At 49.6% G+C, this 22,022-nt stretch overlaps 1 protein-coding gene across 1 annotated transcript in view; it reads right to left on the bottom strand.

The window, feature by feature from the left end:
- The window catches only part of LOC119970602 (tight junction protein ZO-2-like), a 103,989-nt gene that overhangs the window by 25,935 nt on the left and 56,032 nt on the right, over positions 1-22,022 (bottom strand). The window contains exons 11-16 of the mRNA XM_038805490.1: positions 16,901-17,051; positions 15,810-15,918; positions 12,343-12,565; positions 10,531-10,715; positions 8,618-8,713; positions 7,400-7,479 (exon numbers count right to left, since the gene is read on the bottom strand). Coding sequence (XP_038661418.1) covers positions 7,400-7,479; positions 8,618-8,713; positions 10,531-10,715; positions 12,343-12,565; positions 15,810-15,918; positions 16,901-17,051 — 844 coding nt within the window. The remainder of the gene's footprint in view (positions 1-7,399; positions 7,480-8,617; positions 8,714-10,530; positions 10,716-12,342; positions 12,566-15,809; positions 15,919-16,900; positions 17,052-22,022) is intronic.

The following is a 22,022-nucleotide window of genomic DNA, read 5'->3' as shown; positions in this document are numbered from 1 at the left end:
AGATTTATCAAGTCTAAATTGTAGACGGGATCTTTTTACAGAACCGTTAGAAAGGATTATTCAGCTCAATGAATGGCATCCAAAGCATGCACGTCAGGAATTCAGTCCTTCAAACCTCATCCACCGAGAGAAATAGAAATCCTGAGAAGCTGGAAACAGCAGGTCTCCCCATACCTCAAGCCAAGTAAGCCCTATACAATCCTCCCCACCGTTTCCCAGTATGCTTCCTGTCGTGTTATTCACCCTGGGGTAACACGGACTGCAACTGGATGCAGTTGTACTTGAAAGTAGGCTCCAAACTTAGATGTTAGTTCAATACGCTTTATTGAACTTGTTTTTTTTTTTTTAATAAACAATTTTATTGAGGTAGTTTTTGGCTTTATAAACAGTTACAGACATCATCAGAAAGGAAGCAAAAAAGGCAAAAATGTGCAAACATCCACGTTCTTTCAATACTTCCACCGTAACATATTGCACAAGCCCGCTCCCCTCCCATCGGTACTACCCGCCATATTTTCCCTCCTACTCTACTCTAACCCCCCCCCCCCCCCCCCCCCGTCTGCTGACGCTCACTCTCCCGCAAAGAAGTCAATAAATGGTTGCCACCTCCGGGTGAACCCCTGCACAGAACCCCTCAAGGCGAACTTGATTTTTTCCATCCCCAGGAAACTCGACATGTCCGCTAGCCACCACTCCGTCTTCGGGGGCTTTGAGTCCCTCCACGCCAATAGTATTCGTCGCCGGGCTATCAGGGAAGCAAAGGCCAGCACATCGGCCTCTTTCTCCCCCTGGACGCCCGGGTCTTCCGAAACCCCAAAAATTGCCACCCCTGGGCTCATCACCACCCTTGTTTTTAGCACCTGGGACATGACCTCCGCAAATCCCTCCCAGTACCCCCTCAGCTCAGGGCATGCCCAAAACATGTGAACATGGTTCGCTGGTCCTCCCGCACACCTAGCGCATTTGTCCTCTATCCCGAAAAATTTGCTCATCCGAGCCACCGTCATATGGGCCCGGTGAACGACCTTAAATTGGATCAGCCCGAGCCTAGCACATGTCGCGGTCGAGTTTACCCTACTCAGGGCCTCTGCCCACAGCCCATCCTCCATTTCCCCGCCTAGCTCCTCCTCCCATTTAAGTTTCAGTTCCTCTGTCTGGGACCCTTCCTCCCTCATGAGCACCTTATAAATACCCGAGACTCTACCCTCCCCTTCATCCCTCCCAGAGACTATTCTGTCTAGGATCCCCATTGGCGGGAGGCGAGGGAAAGATGGGACCTGTCTACGAACAAAGTCCCGCAACTGTAGGTATCTAAAATCATTTCCCCTTACCACCCCAAATTTCTCCTCCAAGCTCCTCAAACTCGCGAAGCTCCCTTCCAGGAACATATCACCCACCCTTCCCGCCCCTGCTCGCCGCCATACTCGGAACCCCCCATCCATACTGCCGGGGGCAAACCGATGGTTGTCGCAGATTGGCGCCCAGACAGACGCCCCCATCTCCCCCACATGCCTCCTCCACTGGCCCCATATCCGCAGGGTCGCCACCACTACCGGGCTGGTGGTGTACTTGGCCGGCGGCAGCGGTAGAGGAGCCGTGACCAGGGCTTCCAAACCGGAGCCCCTGCACGAAGCCGCCTCCACCCGCTCCCAAATAGACCCCGTACCCACCATCCACTTCCTTATCATAGCGATGTTGGCCGCCCAGTAATAATTGACCAGACTCGGCAAAGCCAGCCCTCCCTCGCTGCGGTTCCTCTCCAACATCGCCTTCTTTACCCGCGGAGACTTTCCCGCCCAGACAAAGCTCACGATCAGCCCGTTAACTCTTTTGAAGAAGGACTGTGGGATAAAGATCGGGAGGCACTGAAAAATAAACAAAAATCGAGGGAGGATTGTCATCTTTACAGTCTGCACCCTCCCTGCCAGCGACAGCGGGAGTGCATCCCATCTCCGAAACTCTCCCTTCATTTGCTCCACCACCCTGGCCAAATTTAACTTATACAGCCTGCCCCAGTCTCGTGCCACCTGGATTCCCAAATACCGGAAATTTTCCTCAACCAGCCTAAACGGTAGCCCTCTCAATCTATTCTCCTGGCCCCTTGCCTGGACCACAAACATTTCACTCTTGACCGTATTTAATTTGTATCCTGAGAACTGGCCGAACTCCCTCAGCATTCCCAGTATAGTTCCCATCCCGGCCACTGGGTCCGACACGTACAGGAGCAGGTCGTCTGCATAAAGAGAAACCCTGTGTTCAACCCCGCCCCTCACCATCCCCGTCCAACCCTCTGCGGCTCTCAGCGCCATTATATCAGCGCCTGATATAATAATTTGATCCAATCCACCAATCCCTCCCCGAACCCAAACCGTCCGAGCACCTCCCATAGATAGTCCCACTCTACCCGGTCAAAGGCCTTCTCGGCGTCCATTGCCACCACTACCTCCACATCTCTACCCGCCGGGGGCATCATTATCACGTTGAGCAATCTCCTCAGATTGGCCGCCAGCTGCCGACCTTTAACGAACCCAGTTTGATCCTCCCCAATCACCTCCGGTACACAGTCCTCCATTCTCCCCGCCAGTACCTTTGCCAGGAGCTTGGCGTCTACATTAATCAGGGAGATTGGCCTGTAGGACCCGCACACCTCCGGGTCTTTACCCCGCTTCAATATCAGAGATATGGTGGCTTGTGACATTGTCGGCGGCAGGGTCCCTCTGTCCCTTGCCTCATTGAAAACCCTCGCCAAGACCGGGCCCACCAGCTCAGAGAACTTCCTATAAAACTCTACTGGGTATCCATCCGGCCCCGGGGACTTCCCCGATTGCATGGCCTTTAGGCCCCCCAATACCTCCTCTACTCTAATCGGGGCGCCCAGCTCTTCCACTTGCCCCCCCCCAACTGTTGGGAATGTTAACCCGTCCAGAAACCTTTTCATCCCCTCCGGTTCTTCCGGCGGCTCCGAAGTATACAGCTTACGATAGAAGTCCCGGAATACCCTATTCAATTCTGCCGGATCCTCCACTTTGCGCCCCCCCTCGTCCCTCACTCTACCTATTTCCCTGGCCGCCTCCCTCCTCCTGAGTTGCTGCGCTAACAGCCTGCTAGCCTTTTCCCCATACTCGTACACCACTCCCCTCGCCTTCCTAAGCTGTTCCACGGCCCTGCTCGTGGATAGTGCCCCCAGTTCCGCCTGTAGCCTCCGCCTTTCCCTGAGTAAAACCTCCCCCGGGGACTCCGCGTGCTCTTCATCTATCCGGCCCATTTCCCTGACCAATCTATCCATCTCTGCCCGGTCTGCCTTGGCTTTGTGGGCCCCAATTGAAATCAGCTCCCCCCGAACTACTGCCTTTAGCGCCTCCCACACGGTCGCCGCTGAGACCTCCCCAGTGTCATTCACCTGCAGGTAATTTTTTATACATTTCCGAAGCCTCTCGCAGATCCCCTCCTCCGACAGCAGTCCCACATCTAGCCTCCATTGCGGGCGTTGATAACTCGCTCCCCCGAACTGCAGGTCCACCCAATGCGGGGCATGGTCTGAAATGGTAATTGCTGAGTATTCCGTGTTCTTTACCTCCCCCATACAGTCCCTGCTTATTACAAAGAAATCTATCCTGGAATATACTTTATGGACGTGCGAGTAAAACGAGTAGCCCCTTCCTGTTGGCTGTCCCTCTCTCCAGGGGTCCACTGCCCCCATTTGCCCCATAAACCCTTTCAGCTCCCTTGCCATTGCTGAGAGTCTACCCGTTCTGGGACCCGACCGATCCAAAGTCGGGTCAAGGACCATGTTAAAGTCCCCTCCCATTATTAGCTTGCGAGAATCCAAGTCCGGGATCTTCCCCAGCACTCTTTTAATAAAGTCCACATCATCCCAGTTCGGGGCATATATATTCACCAGCACCACCCTTCTCCCCTCCAGTCTGCCCCGTACCATCAGGTATCTGCCCCCCCTGTCTGCAGATATGCCCTCTGCCTCAAATTGCACGCGCTTGTTGATCATGATTGCCACCCCTCTGGACTTCGAGTCCAAGTCCGAGTGGAAGACCTGGCTAATCCAGGCCTTCCTTAGCCTGGTCTGGTCTGACACTTTCAGATGTGTCTCCTGCAACATAATTACGTCCGCCCTCAGGGCCCGCAAGTGCGCGAACACCCGCGCCCTCTTAACCGGCCCATTCAGTCCCTTGACGTTCCAGGTGATCAGCCTGGTCGGGGGGCACATCCCACCCCCCCCACCCCGCCGGTCAGCCATAGCCTTTCTCGGGCCGGCCCCTGACCCGTGCGTCGCGCCATTCCTGGCCCGCCCTTCGGCTGCCTCCACCCTCGACCTCCTTTCCAGTGCCTATTTCAAGTCCCTCTCCCGTCAGCAGAACAACCCCCCCCCTCCCCTAACCCCATCCCCCGATACCCCCACCCCCGCCATCTACTGGCTGTTACTTCCCCCCCCATCTGACTTCCTTGACTAGCCAATCTGCTAGCCCGGTGACTCAACACTCCGGCGCCTTCCTGTCCCATTCCCCTTGTTTCCCCGCCCTCCTCCCCACCCACTGGGGCAAGCCAGTTCCAGTGTCTTCCACGAGCTGCACAAAAAGCCCAAACAGGAAAAAATAAAAATAAAAAAAAAAATTTAAAAAAAAAACCCCATAAAAAGGGAAAAAAACCACAGAAAAAAGAGAAAAAGCACATAAATGTCCATGAACAAAGGAAAGAGTCTCAAATGTTCCGCTTGGCCCCTTTGGCCCAGCAAACCGTTGAGCAGCGGTCCAGGCACATTCGGCGTTCCTTCCCACAGAAATCCTCGGGCCCTAACTCGCGTCCTTGGGGCCTCCTTTCGGGACCAGCCCCAGGTCCCTCACAAAATCCATCGCTTCTTCGGGCTCGGAGAAGTAGTGGTGTTGACCCTGGTGCGTGACCCATAACCGGGCTGGGAACAGCAGACCAAACTTCACGTGCTTCTTGAACAGCACCTCCTTGACATTCTTAAAGGCTGCTCGCCGCCGAGCCACCTCCTGGCTTAGATCCTGATAAATGCGGAGAACACTGTTGTTCCACGTGCTGCTCCTGGCGCTCTTTGCCCACTGCAGCACCCGCTCCTTGTCCACGAACCTGTGGAACCTAATCACCATCGGGCGGGGGGGTCCGCCCGGCCGCCCCTGCCTTGCCTGCACTCTGTGTGCCCCCTCCAGCTCCAACGGTCGTGGAAAGGCTTCGGCTCCCATCAGCTGCTTCAGCAGGTCTGCTACAAACGCTGCAGCATCAGCTCCCTCCGCCCCCTCCGGGAGGCCGACCATCCTCAGATTGTTCCTGCGGATTCTATTCTCCAGCTCCTCCACTCTGTCCAGCAGTCTTCTCTGCCGCTCTTTCAGGCCGTCCACTTCTACCGCTGCAACCGTTTGCGCATCCGCCTGCTGCTCCACCGCCTCTCCCAGCTCCTTAACTTTCACATCCTGGGCGTCCATCCTCTGGTTCAGCTGATCCACCGCTTTCTGGATTGGGTCCAAGCTGTCCCGCTTCAGCGCTTCAAAACTGGACTTCATTACCTGGAGCATGTTATCCAGCGCCAACTGGATTGCTGAGTCCGGGGTCCGTGTGTCCGCCATCTTAGGTCCCAGGTAATTTTCTTCAGGTCCTTGTCTCTGTCCCTTTTTCTCCTTCTTCTTCTGCCTTCTGGAATCCCGCTGTTCCATATGCCGCAGCCCGCTCCTCAGCGCCCTCGCTGCCGCTTTCCTTTGCCCAGCACCTTAAATTTTTACCCCCTCCTGGGCATCTGAAGTGGGTCCAAGCTGTCCCTCCTCAGCAACTCCAAACTTTTTTTTCCCTTTGTCCTGGAGGAAGGAAGGTCCGTGGGTCCGCCATCTTACCCTGCAGGTCAGCTTCCTCCTTGCCTCCGTCTCTCTCTCTTTCTTCCTCACCTGCTGGCCTCCCACACTTTCATTTTCTGCAGCCCGCTCTCCTCTTCTGTTCCCGGCAGCCTTTCTGCCGCCTCCGTGGTCCCGCTATCGCGGGGAAACAGCTGTTCAGTCCCGCCGGAGTGAGAGCCCACCGAATGTGCGGCTCACTCGGACATCGCCGCCACCGGAAGTCTCTTTATTGAACTTGTTAAGCAGTGCACACAGTTCACTGTGGGTTTGACACTCTACTAATCTAAACGTGCTTACTATAACTAGACCAGACTAGCTCTGAGCCACGTGTAGAAGGTGCTAACTGATATATACACCCTGACTGTCACTACAGTTGTCACCAGTGAAAAGAGGCAGAGTGTTGATGCCTCATGTGTTTTATAGTGCAAGACCACCTTCTAGTGTTCTGCCTGGTGATTGGTTGTGTTCTGTCCTGTGTGTTGATTGGCTGTACTCGGTGTCTGTCACTGCCTGTTTGTATCTCATTATGTGCATGATGGTGACCTTCTCCCCATTCCTCCACTCCTCAAACACCCCTCAACTTTTCCCATGCTTTCTACTCCCCACCCATCCATGACACACACACACTTGTGTGTCTAGTAAGGGAAAAAGGATTTCAGTTTCATGTAGATCTGGTTTGAGCCTTGGTGCATAGAAGCTTGGGCGGACCTGCGGCTGAAAGTTTAAGACAGGGAATAGTTTGGTGTGTGTCAGAGAGAAGGCTCTGACAAATGTGCGAAGCTATTGGGGAAGCAGTTGACCATATAGTGGGTTATAGGACGTGACAAATTTAGCAGTGTTGCTATGGAAACAGTGAATTGAAAGTGAGGTTATTTTTTCGGTGTCCCGCCAAGTGATACGTGTTGGGGATAAGCATTAAGTGAATGCTCAACAATTCACTGGAAGAAAACATTTTGCATATGTTGTAGACCCAAGCATAGTGTCTTTTGTGTCAAGCTCGTGGTAACTCTTCACTGGTTTGTGTGCCTGTAAAGATATTGCTGGCTAAAGGAAAATTGGGAAATCGAATCATCTTCTTGTGTTTGTATTGAAATATTTCCCACCTTGTTGTCTGGTGTAATATATGTAATTTTTGTTTTAATCAATATTTTATTTATTTTCACAAATATTTTATTCTGTGTTGAAGGTTCATCAGCAGACTCCTGTGAATTTGTTCAGTAACTTTTGTCCATGATTTCTAAAAGAAAAGTTAAGATCTTATATGCCAGATTTCAGTCTGGGGATCTGACTTGTCCAGAAGTAGCCACTCAATTAGAACAGCTGATTTGACACATTTATAAATGAACAGATTCTGCGTAATATACTGTTAACTTTGCAGCCTCCTCCATCCCTACAAGCCTCCCAAGATTGGCGTTCTCCTCCAATTCTATCCCCTCGAGCACCCAGATATTTATTGCACCACCATTGGCAGCCAAGTCTTCCTGCTGCCTATTTTTAACCAAGTCAAAGGCATTATATAAATGCCCAATTATCCGTACCTCTTCAATGATCTGTCTGACTGTGTTCAGTCGAACGACACCAGTTGACTTTTCTGCACCTGCATCCCTGGGCTCAGTTTCTGAAATATTAAGTTTACAACGGGGTTGGTTTGACTTCCCTTCTGAGCACACAGTCAAGGTACGCACCGACTACCGTCAAATACATTTACGTGAGAAGTTTGGGCTCCCCCCGGGGAGCACCTTTAGGGTACATGCAAGTAAGGGCGTTTGTCAGGCGGCAGGTGGCGGGGTTCCCCCTGCTGCCGCCGCGTGGGGTCCAGGACAGGGTGCTCTCGGGGGTGTGGGTTGGAGAGGGGAGGATCTCGGAAGTGTACCAGGTGATGCAGGAGGTAGACGAGGCCTCGGTGGAGGAGCTGAAAGATAAATGGGAGGAGGAGCTGGGTGAGGAGATTAAGGAGGGCACGTGGGCGGATGCCCTAGAAAGGGTGAACTCCTCCTCTTAGTGTGTGAGGCGTAGCCTCATACAGTTTAACGTGCTGCATAGGGCTCATATGACCGGGACAAGGATGAGCCGGTTTTTGGGACTGAGGACAGGTGTATTAGGTGCTCAGGGAGCCCAGCAAACCATGTCCACATGTTCTGGGCATGCCCAGCACTGGGGGAATTTTGGAAGGGTGTAGCAAGGACGGTATAGAGGGTGGTAGGAACAAGGGTCAATCCAGGCTGAGGACTTGCAATGTTTGGGGTTGCAGTGGAGCCGGGTGTGCAGGAGGCGAAAGAGGCCGGTGTTCTGGCCTTTGCGTCCCTAGTAGCCCGGCGGAGGATTCTTCTTCAGTGGAAGGATGCGAGGCCCCCAAACGTGGAGGCCTGGGTCAACGATATGGCGGGGTTTATTAAATTGGAGAGGGTGAAATTTGCCCTAAGGGGTCAGTGCAGGGGTTTTTCAGGAGATGGCAACCATTCCCCTAGATCTCCTGGCAGAACGGTAAAAACAAAAGGTCAGCAGCAGCAGCAACCGGGGGGGGAGGGGGGTGTCTCTTTGTTTTTGTTTGAATATCTATTTTTTGCCAACGACGGGCGTTAATTAGTTGTTTCTCTTTTGTATTTACCGGGGGGGGGGGGGGGGGGGGGGGGGGGGGGATTCCTGTTTATTTTGTTCTTAGAATTTTCTGTTATTGTTTTCTTTTTTGTGAAAATGTGAAAATTTGAATAAAAATTATTTTAAAAAAAAGACATTTACGTGAATAATTTACTTACTGGCATTTTTGTATTCACCGGGTAATTCTGTCGCTAGTTTCTCTGTAGCTACGTCAGCGATGGGCCCAAAGAGGACCACAGGCCTCATAAAGCCGGCTAAAAGAATATAGTAATAACCTTTGTCAGTGTCACAAGTAGGCTTACATTTACACTGCAATGAAGTTACTGTGAAAATCAGAATTCAGAATGTCCAGTTCACCAAGCAAAGCATGTAAATGGACACAAAGTGCATTGCTAAAACATCCAGAATTACATCAAAGGCAGTTCTCCTTGGCATGAAGTTGCCTGCAAATACAGTTAGAATGCAAAACCAAATCCCGGAACAAACCAACTTCCATTCCATTAAGCTGAATGGTTAACTCTTTCCACAGATGCTGTCAGTGGGTTCCCCCCCAGCGTTGTGTTTTTATTACAGTATCTGCAGTATTTCGCTTTTTCATTTTTCTAGCGTTGCCCGTGACCACGAGATACTCTCAAAGCGCTTTACAGCCAGTCAAGTACTTTTTGGAAGGATTGTTGTAATGTGACACAGCAGCCAATTTGCAGAAAACAAGCTCCTGACCAATATCTGACATGACAAAAAACAAATTATCCGGTCATTTTTCTCATTGGTTTTGTGGGATCTTGCTGTGTGGAAGCTGGCTGCGCTTTTGTAAAAAAAAATCATTTACGGGATGTGTGTGTCGCTGGTTAGGTCAGCATTTATTGCCCATCCCTAGTTGCCCTTCAGAAGGTGGCGGGTGAGCTGCCTTCTTGAATGGCTGCAGTCCTTGGGTGTAGGTACACCCACTGTGCTGTTAGGGAGGGAGTTCCAGGGTTTTGTCCCAGTGACAGTGAAGGAACGGCCGATATATTTCCACGTCAGGGTGGTGAGTGACTTGGAGGGGAACCTCCAGGTGGTGGGGTTCCCAGGTATCTGCTGCTCTTGTCCTTCTAGACAGTAGTAGTCGTGGGTTTGGAAGGGGCTGTCTAAGGAACATTGGTGAGTTACTGCAGTACATCTTGAAGATGGTACGCACGGCTGCCGCTGTCCGTCGGTGGTGGAGGGTTTGAATGTTTGTGGAAGGGAGAAGCAATCAAGCAGGACTGCTTTGTCCTGATCGTGTTGAGTTTTTCGAGTGTTGTTGGCGCTGCACTCATCCAGGCAAGTGGAGAGTATTCCATCACACTCCTGACTTGTGCCTTGTAGATGGTTGACAGGCTTTGAGGAGGTCAGGCGATCAGTTATTCGCTGTAGGTTTCTTAGCCTTTGACCTGCCCTGGTAGCCACAGTATTAATGTAGCTAGTCCAGTTCAGTTTCTGATCAATGGTAACCCCCAGGATGTTGATTGTGGGGGATTCAGCGATGGTAAGGCTATTTAATGTCAGCGGGTGATGGTTACATCCTCTCTTGTAGGAGATGGTCATTGCCCGGCACTTGCCTGAGACATTTCCTACTTTACAACTGCGGCCATCCTTCAAAACGTGTTTCACTGGCTGCGAAACACACTGGCATGATAGAATGTAAACCGGCTTCCTTAATATTCTGTGAATTAAAAGATTATGTACACAGTCGTTAACAGCCTATGGGCAGGAATGTCCGGTTTTGTCCATGGCGGGACCTGTTGTGAGCGGCAATGGGAAATTTAGCATTCCAGCCAAAACTTCATTCACTCAGCAATACCGGAAAATGCCAGCCGCAAATAAGGACAGGCGATTCCAGCCTATATTCCGAAGTTGGAATATTTATAAGGACTACTTTGCTCTTATTTCCCTCAACTATTTCCGATTAAAACGGAATGCCTTATTTTTCATCTAAAAGGCAACAAAAGCTCATTTCCTGGGGAAGAGGAAACTTGGAAAATCTAATCACTTCTCAGGAACAATGAACATCACACAATAGACAGGCAATTAACGCGCCAACCTCTCTTACCTTCTCGAAGAACCACCCTTTCGTATGCAGGAAACTTAGTGCCAACCGGTATGGCTGTGAGGTCCTCGCGACTCTTCCGGAGATTCTTCTTCAGCGCTGCCCTCTGACCCCGTGACCTCCAGAAGTCCCCTCGGTCACTTGTGGTCGCTCGCTGGACATTCTGCACATTGGCCATCTGCTCAGCTCTGACAGGAGGTTTCAAATACCCACAGTTATTATGTTTGGTCATAGAATACACGGGGCGGAAATTTTCTGGGCCGCCCCACCAACAGGATCTTCTGGGCCCGCCAGAAGTGACCCCCCCCACCCCCACCTCGCCTCCGGAAAAAACACCCTGGGAGTGTCCAACCTCCTCCAGACCCACAACACTCAACATTGCTCCAATTCTGGCCTCTAGCACATCCCAATTGCCATTTATCTGCCACTGACAGCCATGTTTCCAGCTGCCTGAGCCCCAAGTGAACCACCTATTATTGATTTCTCTTCTGTGCAAAGTCCGTAAAGCTCGTCATCGGAAACCAAATGAAAGCTTCGTAACATAATTTGAATAGTTCGGTGTTTCCCAACCTTTTATCCCTCATGCCACACCTCTATACTATAAAAAGAAAGCGAGGCACAATTTTCTCTGCCTTCTTCCCTTCCTGGAAACTTTGTTTTTAAACTTGTCCCTGTCCTCTCTCCCGTTTTAAAATAAAACTCTCTCCCGGTCTCTCTCACTTCTCCCAGGGTTTCTGCGCCCTTTTTGAGTTTTTGCTTTTCGTGCAGGCGCAATGGGACCTTTGTTTCCGGCTCCAAGACTCGTTGGCCATACGCATGGGCCTGACCAACATAAAAAAATCTAAACCCCACGCGTGCGGCTCTTTTGCTGCCGGCACCTGCGTTGGGGGTGGGGGTGGGTGGGGGAATGGATGGGGGGAGGCCCAAGATTTGATGGGTCTTGGAGATGCCAACCACAGAGTTGGAGGTGAAGGTTAATTTTAGTTTAATTGCACAAATATTAATTTTTTTTCACAGCCACACTCCAGTTGGGAACGAGTGGAATAGTTAACCAGAAATGCTGTAGTGAGGAATTAACACCGATAACTTTTGCAAAGGAATGGAAAAGTTAGCACATCGGACACTGGCTGGAATTTTTCAGCCCCTGCCCCACTGGCGGGATCTTTCGATGTTGCCAAAGTGATTGGATGTTTGAACGGTTCACCGCATTTCCCAGCCCCCCCCCCCGTCTCCCTTTCCATAATGGGGGGCAGAAAATTCCACCCACTGTCTAAATGCAATGGCCCAGAAGAAAATTCACTAGCTGCTGCGTCAGGTGGGTTGGTTGCAGTTTGGCCATTTAAAAATAAAAATAAATTCCAAAATTAGACGGCAGATATATGCTTCACATATCCGTAACCAAGGCCGACCGTCATAACCTTCAAGCACCTAACTGTTCTCTAGCTTTTCAACTCCTCTGAACCTTTATCCTGGAGAATAAAAAGCTGCGGGCTGCAGAGTTCAGATGAAAACATGGGGTCAAGGCCTGAGGTAAAGGGGTCGGAGCTGAGGAGGAATTTTGAGGACCGTGAGCCTTGGGAATTCTCTGCCGCAGAGAGCTGTGATTGCTCGGTCATTGGAAATATTCACGACAAGAGAGCCATAGATTTTGGGGTATTGAGGGAATTAAGGAATATGGGGATGGAATGGGAAGATGAGGTAGGTTGGCTGTGACCTTACTGAATGGCAGAGCAGGGCCATGAAGGGTATTGCTCGTCTCCAGTTCTCCTTTAAAGAAAAAATGCTGACAGTTCATGTTACGCTTGAAAGAGTTACCTGCTTTTGTTTGGAATGATTCCCTTCTCTACTTGTTTGATGTTGTCAGGACCAATCCGTACTGCTAACCAGTTTCCCAGCTTGCCGTTGTACAGGGTGTCCAAAACCTTGAAGACATCACCTCGGGTGAAGTTCAAACTTTGTTGACTTTCCTTCTCGTACTCAAAGTGCGTCCGAATGAAGAACGCGTCTCCACGGCCAGAGTTGATAATGTCTTTATAAACTGGCGGGGGAGAGAAAAATAATAGGTCACATCTATAATGGTTAGAACGCGTTTTACCATCTCCGGCTGCTATCTTTATTTGTAGTTACAAAACGATAAAAAGACACAGGTAGAATAATGATAGCTATCTATTAAAATAATGATAATTTACAGATAACGGATAAGCTGCTGGACAATCCCCTCATTCACAGCTTGGCTTTATCTTGGAATTTCCACTGCCTACATCGAGGAACTTTGAAGGATTTTCAGGGAGAAGGACACCTTAACTCGACCAGCCATATAAATACAGGAGGCACAGTGGTTAGCACTGCTGCCTCACTGCACCAGGGACCTGGGTTCAATTCTGGCCTCGCGCGATTGTCTGGTGTGGGAGTCTGCACGTTCTCCCAGTGTCTGTGTGGGTTTCTTCCGGGTGCTCCAGTTTCCACCCACAGTTCAAAGATATGCAGGTCAGGTGGATTGACGGTGCTAAATTGTCCCTTAGTCGGAATAGGGCCGAGGAGAGTTCCTAGGTAGACTGCTCTTTCAGAGGGTCGGTGCAGACTCGATGGGCCGAATGGCCTCCATCTGCACTGTAGGGATTCTATGGATTTTGTGGCAAGTAACTCCCGACTCTCAAAGCCAATCCACCATTAAGGCACAAGCCAGGAGTCTGATGGAATGAGTGCAGCTCCAACAACACAAGAAGCTCAACACCATCCAGCTAAAGCAGCCCCGTTTGATTAGCTCCCCACCACCCACCTTCAACATTCACTCCCTCCACCACTGATGCACAGTACAAGCGTATGTACCATCTACAAGATTTTTAAATATTGTACCCAATCTGTTTTTCCAATTAAGGGGCAATTTAGCATGGCCAATCCACCTACCCTGCACATCTTTGGGTTGTGGGGGCACAGAGACACGGGGAGACCGTGCAAACTCCACACAGACAGTGATCCAGAGCCGGGATCGAACCCGGGTCCTCGGCACCATAGGCAGCAGTGCTAACCACTGTGCCACCGTGCTGCCCCTGCACTATGTACAAGATGCATTGCAGCAACTTTAAGGCTCTTTCGACAGCACCTTCCAAACCAGTGGCCACTACCACCTAGAAGGACTAGGGTAACAGACACATGGGAACCCCACCACTTGGAGGTTCCCCTCCACGTCCTGACTCACCATCCGGACTTGAAAATGATCACCGTTCCTTCACTGTCGCTGGGCACTTTGAATTTTGTTTTTAAATTCTGCACTTGGAGAAGGTTAAATTCACCATCAGAGGGTCAGTGCAGAGGATCTATCCAGGATGGAAACCATTTATTTCCTTTTTTAAAAGGGGTTAGTCACATTCCGTTGTTAGGGCATCTAGGTTAGTTTTCGGTTTTAAGTTAATTTGGTGCTGAGTGTTGCTCTCTCTTTTCAACTTCTGCAACATTTTTTCCCTGTTTGATCTTTATGGATTTTACTGATGAAGAAAAATTATTCAATACATATATTTTTTAAAATTATACAAGGGCAAATTGAGAGAATTGGAAAATAATGCTGATGGATTTTAAGCTGAAGAAAAGGCTACATAAATATTAGCAATAGATTAAAGCAAGTTGCGTATTCCAGGTTTGAGTATTTTCCTATTGTTCTCGCGCATTATGACCAGTTTTAGTACCAACGAGCTTTTTTTAAAAAAGTGAGAGACCCCCCCCCCAACAGTCTCCAAATTGAAAACAGCAAGAAAATTCCACTTCTGCAATCATCTAGGTTATTAAAATAAAGAGTACAGGGGCCGTCGGCCTCCTGGTGGTGATTTCACTCGATTAGTAATCCAGAGGCCAGGCTAATGTTCTGGGTCATGGGTTCGAGGGATGTGGAGAGGGTGTTTCCACTTGTAGGAAAAACTAGAAGCAGAGGACACCATCTCAGACTAAAGGGACGATCCTTTAAAACAGAGATGGGGAGGAATTTCTTCAGCCAGAGGGTGGTGAATCTGTGGAACTCTTTGCTGCAGAAGGCTGTGGAGGCCTAATCACTGTCTTTAAGATAGAGATAGATAGGCTCTTGATTAATAAGGGGATCAGGGGTTATGGGGAGGAGGCAGGAGAATGGGGATGAGAAAATATCAGCCATGGTTGAATGGCGAGGGCAGCACAGTGGCACAGTGGTTAGCATTGCTGCCTACGGCGCTGAGGACCCGGGTTCGAATCCCGGCCCTGGGTCACTGTCCATGTGGAGTTTGCACATTCTCCCAGTGTCTGCGTGGGTTTCACCCCCACAACCCAAAGATGTGCAGGATAGGTAGATTGGCCACGCTAAATTGCCCCTTAATTGGAAAAAAATGATTGAATGGTGGAGCAGACTCGATGGGCCGAGTGGTCTAATTCTGCTCCCATGTCTTATAGTAACCCATTACGACAGCTGGTGGAATTGAAATTCGATTAATAAATCGGGAATATAATCCTAGTCTCAGTAATGGTGACCATGAAACCATCATCGATTGTTGTTAAATCTGGTTCACTAATGTCCCTTTAGGGAATGAAATCTGCCGTCCTTACCCGGTCTCTCCTACAGGTGACTCCAGCAATGAGCTGGACTCTTAACTGCCCCTCCAAAATGGCCAAGTAAACCCCCCAGTTAATAATAATAATCTTTATTGTCACAAGTAGGCTTACATTAACACTGCAATGAAGTTACTGTGAAAATCCCCTAGTCGCCGCACCCCAGGGGCTGGTTTAGCTCACTGGGATAAATCACTAACTTTTAAAGCAGACCAGCAGCACGGTTCAATTCCCGTACTAGCCTCCCCGAACAGGCGCCGGAATGTGGCGACTAGGGGCTTTTCACAGTAACTTCATTTGAAGCCTACTTGTGACAATAAGCAATTTTCATTTCATTTTCATTCCTGTTCGGGTACACAGAGGGAGAATTCAGAATGCCCTAATGACCGAACTAACACGTCTTTCGGGACTTATGGGAGGGAACCGGAGCACCCGGAGGAAACCCACGCAGACACAGGGAGAAGTGCAGACTCCGCACAGACAGTCACCCAAGCTGGGAATCGAACCTGGGACCCGGACGTCAAAGGCAATTAGGGATGGGCAACCAAGGCTGGCATTGCCACACAATGTCCATATTCCATGAAGGAATAATGGAAAAAATACTCTGGGGCTGACGGACAAGACGCCCAGACTTAAGTCTTCCATCCAAATCAGTTTTGTTCTCTGTCCCACCTTCTTTAAGTAAACAGCGCAGCTTTCACCAAGTTACTTACCGTCATATTTACTCTGAGCTAGAATGGTAACATCGTCACCTTTCGGGATCTCTAAAAGGTAAAGAACAGCTTCCTCCCGCACAATGCTTCGGAAGTCCATGGAATTGATCTAGTCGATAGGGAAAGATGATAAAGTTAATATCCATTTGCGATTTGCAGAATTGCTTTCTGCGGCCAAATCATGTTTAAAAAAAAAGCCACAAACATCAATATGACCATCAGATCCTCCAGGCGAAGTTCTCTTCTTTAAAATACCTTCTAGTCTGCCCGTCGCAGAACATAGAACATAGAACAGTACAGCACAGAACAGGCCCTTCGGCCCTCGATGTTGTGTCGAACAATGATCACCCCACTTAAACCCACGTAACCCGTTTAACCCAACAATCCCCCCATTAACCTTACACTACGGGCAATTTAGCATGGCCAATCCACCTAACCCGCACATCTTTGGACTGTGGGAAGAAACCGGAGCACCCGGAGGAAACCCACGCACACACGGGGAGGACGTGCAGACTCCACACAGACAGTGACCCAGCCGGGAATCGAACCTGGGACCCTGGAGCTGTGAAGCATTGATGCTAACCACCATGCTACCGTGAGGCCCACCATGCTACCGTTACAGCTGGGTGGCCATTCAGCCTGTGCTGACTCTTTTAGTCCCACTCTCCCTACAAAACACTTGGCGATTTTCCCAATTTTGCTTTTGAACGGCCCTATTGAATCTGCTTCCACCTCCCTTCCAGATCACAAAAACTCTAATTAAAACATTCTCATCTCTTCTCCCCTCCCCCCACCCCCTTACAAGCTCCCCCCCCCCCCCCCTTACAAGATCCATAGGAGCTCAGGACGAGTGTGAGCTAAGTATCTGGGGACTCTTCGCGTTTGATCTTTGCTTCTTACACCCCTAGTCATTTTTATCGAGTCTCGTTTAATATTATAACAAAACGTTTTGAACGGACAATAAAATTAGAGACAGAATCACGATGCTGTACAAGTTGTCTCAATTTTCAAAAGACTGTATTCTTGTAAAAACACCCATTACACATTCAGCAAATAGATGCTGAAGCGGGTTTACGAGTTGGGTCCTTTACCTTAAGGAGTTGGTCTCCCTCCACGAGCCCCTCATTCTCAGCTGCACTCCCGTCTTGCACTCCCGCCACGAAGATTCCAACATCATTGCCACCAGCAAGCCGGAGCCCAACACTCTCGCCCTTCCTGAACTGGACCATTTTTGTACCAAGGCTGCAGGAGGGGGGGAAAAAAATGAATATGCTCGTCACAAAAGTGCCAGTAAACTAGAGTTTGGCTATCCAAAATAAAGTCTTAAAATAATTCTGTTGAGTGAAAAGAATAGTTACAGCCTAGAAGGCTATTGGGCCTATGGGGGATATCTGGCTCCCTGAATGACCAATACATCTGATGCCATTCCACCACCTCTCCCCCGAACCCTGCACATTCTTCTTTTTCAGATAATAATCCAATTCCCTCCCGGGTCGCGAATAATCCCATTCCCTCCCAGGTCTCGAATAATCCCATTCCCTCCCGGGTCTCGTTGTACCCGCCATCACCATACGCTCAGGCATTCCAGAACTCAACCACTCGCCCGGTGAAAAGTGTTTTCACAGGAGGTCAGATTTTCCCAACAGAGGCGTGAATTTTATTCCAATGGGGGCACGGTGGCGCAGTGGTTAGCCCTGCTTCCTCATGGCGCCGAGGACCTGGGTTCGATCCCGGCTCTGGGTCACTGTCCGTGTGGAGTTTGCACATTCTCCCCGTATCTGCGTGGGTCTCACCCCCAAAAATGTGCAGAGTAGGTGGATTGGCCACGCTACAATTGCCTCTTAATTTGGAAAAAAAAAGAATTGGGTACTTTAAATTTATTTTTTAAAATTAATTTTATTCCATCGCCGTAAGAGTTTCCACACGGTGCAAGAGCTTGCAAGTGAGAAAGTGTTTTTTTTTCTTTTTGTAAATTTAGAGTACCCAATTCATTTTTTCCAATTAAGGGGCAATTTAGCGTGGCCAATCCACCTACCCTGCCCATCTTTGGGTTGTGGGGGTGAGACCCACGCAGACACGGGGAGAATGTGCAAACTCCACACGGACAGTGACCCGGGGCCGGGATCGAACCTGGGACCTCGGTGCCGTCAAAGACATACGAAAGATGCTGTATGGGCTGGAGAGGTTCAACTGCACAATTCAAAAAGGAGATAGATGTCAAGAGTTAAAAGACAGAAACCAGGAAGTCACCGACCGATTCAATGCTTCTCACCAGGGGGCACTGCTGAGCCATCTGCCGACTGCCATCAACTAGAAACCACTGAACTATGTAGCAAGAAGTTGTGAATAGTCTCACTGTAAAAACCCTCAAAATAAACGTTGCACATAGTTCAATGAGGTGGAAGTGGGCTTTTTAAATGCCATACAAAGTTCAGAATTCTTGCTAAAGCGCCTCGCTGACCATGAAAAAACAACTTATCTGTAGAATATTACAATTTCTCCATTACCAAAAAAAAGCACCAGTTTTAATTTTGAGCTTTATTATTTCAGTTTCTACCACAATCCCCTGGGGAGATCCTACTTATTTATAGTAAACTCTCAAGTAAAATCCCAGGGACGCTGCCTTCAAATTAAGAGCTCTGTGATAGCTGAGCCAGCCCAATTTGACACAAGAATAAATCTCTTTGCAACCCAATATGCCTACGAAACACCGACACTCACTGTATAACTGTTATTTTCTAGATTCAAGTGTCAAATTTAAAAAGCGAAGTCAATAAATCTTCATTCCACTTGCTCAAGCCCTGGAAAAGGTCGGATTTAGTTCCGGAAAAACTCCAATCTTTTTCTGCTCAGCCCGCTGTTTTCAGATGTACGTGATTCAGTCCGCCATGTTATCAATGCAGTCAAACATGTTTTTGCTGTTAGTCTCCAGTGAGATCTGCCAGGACATCTCATTGGCCAGTGAAACAGGCAGGTAGCCATTCAGCAGTAGGGCCATTGGCCCCCTTGGCTATGATGCCATCTGGGATGGCACCACTGGTCAGTTCCATTTGCGGCCACAGTATCGCCCGCCTCCCAGTGCCCGTTCTCATGGCTGCCTGCTGAACCTTTGACCTCCCGCAGTTAAGGACAAATGCCTCATGATCTGGCTGGCGTGCAGCGCCCTGCTCCTCCTCGATCTCTTCATTAAATGCAGCCATAAGCCGTTTGAACTCAGTATGTCCAAGTAGTTTGAGAATGTGGCTTCCTTCACCATCTTCCACGCCTTTTTTCAGCAGCAGCATAGCCTCTAAGCGCAGAGGGGGTTGTTGGTCTTGCTGCTCATCGATGGCCTTGATAAGCCGAGAGATCAGCTGTCATTGGCAGTGTTTTTATTTAACGCCCTTAATCACGCCGATCCGTTGGCTGGAGCCTGGCTGCGGTGTTGGGAGGCAAGGACATCTCCGTCAGCGATGTTGGGGTGTACAGGACAGTGGTCTGTAACAATGACAATCTCTTTCTTTCTCAGCTATGCTTTGTCCACTTTCCTGAACCTGGCTCAAATACACTGGAGGTCATCCAGATGGTTTTATTTGTCTCGCACAATTTAGTGAAGCACCGTTGCCTCATCCATCACAGACCACAGCGGTGACACGTCCCTTGCTCTGCTTTTGCCCATTACACCTGTCCCCTTACACATCAAAGAGCGGCCTGGCAAACCAAACAGTCCAGTTTCATCCACGTTAAACATGCCTTGGTGCATGCTCCTTCGAGACACGGGCAAGGCCATTTTGCGACCAATCATCTGTCACTGTTGTCCTTACCGCCACACCCTCATCACTTATCGGGCGGAAAACTTTCCTCCAGTCACCCATTGCTGCCGGAAAACTCCATGCCTCCCAGCTTCTCCGCCAGGGCAACTCCCGTTTCCTGAAGGATTGGGCTGGAGATGGGCAGGTCTCCTGCTCAGACTGCCTTGAACCACGTCGGCAGAGTTTCTTCATGATCAGAAGAGCTGACCGTTCTCATCTTCTTCCTTGCTGGAGGGAGGGGATGCTGTCTTGTCCGCCTTGTGTTTCACAAAAGGTGGGCAGACTGGATGGTAGAATCTGCCACTCTTTCACATTGTCTGCTTCACATCGCAGTTTTCCCACTTGCTCCATCATCTTCATGTTCTCTCCGATTGGCAACACTTCATCGCCGGTCTCGGCATCCTCTCACTTTTCACATCACTCCACACAGAAATGGGAGTGCAAATCGGTCCAACCACTCCGCTGTAATTGGCCTGCACAGTCACATGATCCCATTTCAGCATAATGTCTCTTGTTAACCCGGATCGATCACTGTCGAACATCGGCCAATCACTGACCTTGTCCTCCAGCTATTCAGCTGCCGGGAATGGCGATAACATCTGACCCAATGGGATTCTCATATCTCCCGAGTTGGACTCAGCAATAAGGGGGTGAAACGTTCAGAGCATTGGACTTCCTGGTTTGCTGTCTGTGGGAATACTTTGAGGCGACCCCGACTGATGACATCACGGTTGCTGGGTGCCTAGAGGTCCCTCGAGTTGATGCCAAACTCAAACCGGTATCAAGAAAATGAAAATCCACGCCACATGGATAGCGAGTTCTTTGTGAGCAGCTTTCAAGGTCAACAAAGACCATCGCCACTTCAAAACGGACCACAAAATCTGGGTCAGTAATTCATCAGTCAGCTCATTCCTGTTTGAGGTGGCTGGCTGTGTACAGACTGGCTGCTGGATTGTGAACCGTTTCATGACATCAAGGATATGATGAAAAGTTGCATAAAAGACAGAGATGGCTCTACATTTGGGAAGACCAGAATTAGGGGTTTTAGGTACAAATGTCACTCACAAATCTGATGGGGAATTTAGGAGTAATAGCGTAACTCGGGTTGTAACCGGAATGTTACCACAGGGAATAGCGGAGGTGAACATCTTTCATTCATGGGATGTGGGGGGGGTCACTGGCTAGGTCAGCATTCATTGGCCATCTCCAATTGCCCTAGAGAAGGTGATGGTGAGCTGCTTTCTTGATCCGCTGCAGTCCATACAGTGTAGGTACACCCACAGTGCTGTTAGGGAGGGTGTTTCAGGATGTTGTCTCAGTGACAGTGAAGGAACGGCCGATATATTTCCAAGTCGGGATGGTGAGTGACTTGGAGGAGAATCTCCAGGTGGTGGGGTTCCCAGGTATCTGCTGCCCTTGTCCTTCTAGATGGTAGTGGACGTGGGTTTGGAAGGTGCTGCCTAAGGAGCCTTGGTGAGTTACTGCCGTGCATCTTGTAGATGGTACACACGGCTGCCACTGTTCATCGGTAGTGGCAGGAGGAGCGAATGTTTGTGGAAGGAGGAGTAATCAAGCGGGCTGCTTTGTCCCGAGTGGGTCAAACGTCCGAGTGTTGTTGGAGCTGCACTCATCCAGCCTTGTAGATTATGAACAGGCTTTGGGGATTCAGGAGGTGGGTTACTCACCGCAGGATTCCTAGCCTCTGACCCGCTCTTGTAGCCACACTATAGAAATGGCTAATCCAGTTCAGTTCCTCGACAATAGTAACCCTTAGGATATTGCTAGTGGGGAGTTCAGCAATGGTGATGCCATTGAATGTCAATGGGCGATGGTTAGATCCTCTCTTGTAGGTAATGGCCATTGCCCGGCACTTGTGTGACGCAAATGTAACTTGCCACTTGTCAGTCCAAGTATGGATATTGTCCAGGTCTTGCTGCATTTGGACATGGACTGCTTCATTATCTGAGGAGTTACAAATGGTGCTGAACATTGTACAGTCATCTGCAAACATCCCCACTTCGGACCTTATGATGGAACAAAGGTCATTGATAAAGCAGCTGAAGACGGTTGGGGCTCGGGCACTACCCTGAGGAACCCCTGGACTGATGTCCTGGAGCAATCACCACAACCATTTTCCTTTGTGTTGGGTATGATTCCAGCCAGTGGACCATTTCCCCCCCAATTCTCATTGACTCCAGTTTAACTACGGCTCCTTGATGCCACACTCGGTCAAATACTGCCTTGATGTCGAGGGCAGTCATTCTCACCTCACGTCAGGCATTAAGCTATTTTGTCCATGTTTGAACCAAGGCTGTAATGAGGTCAGCAGCTGAGTGACCCTGGCAGAACACAAACTGAGTGTCCATGAGCAGGTTACTGCTGAGTAAGAGCCGCTTGATAGCATTGTTGATGACCCCTTCCG

The sequence above is a fragment of the Scyliorhinus canicula genome, chromosome 8 (genome assembly GCF_902713615.1).
Source record: "Scyliorhinus canicula chromosome 8, sScyCan1.1, whole genome shotgun sequence".
NCBI lineage: Eukaryota > Metazoa > Chordata > Chondrichthyes > Carcharhiniformes > Scyliorhinidae > Scyliorhinus > Scyliorhinus canicula.
This window is presented reverse-complemented; position numbering and strand designations above follow the sequence as displayed.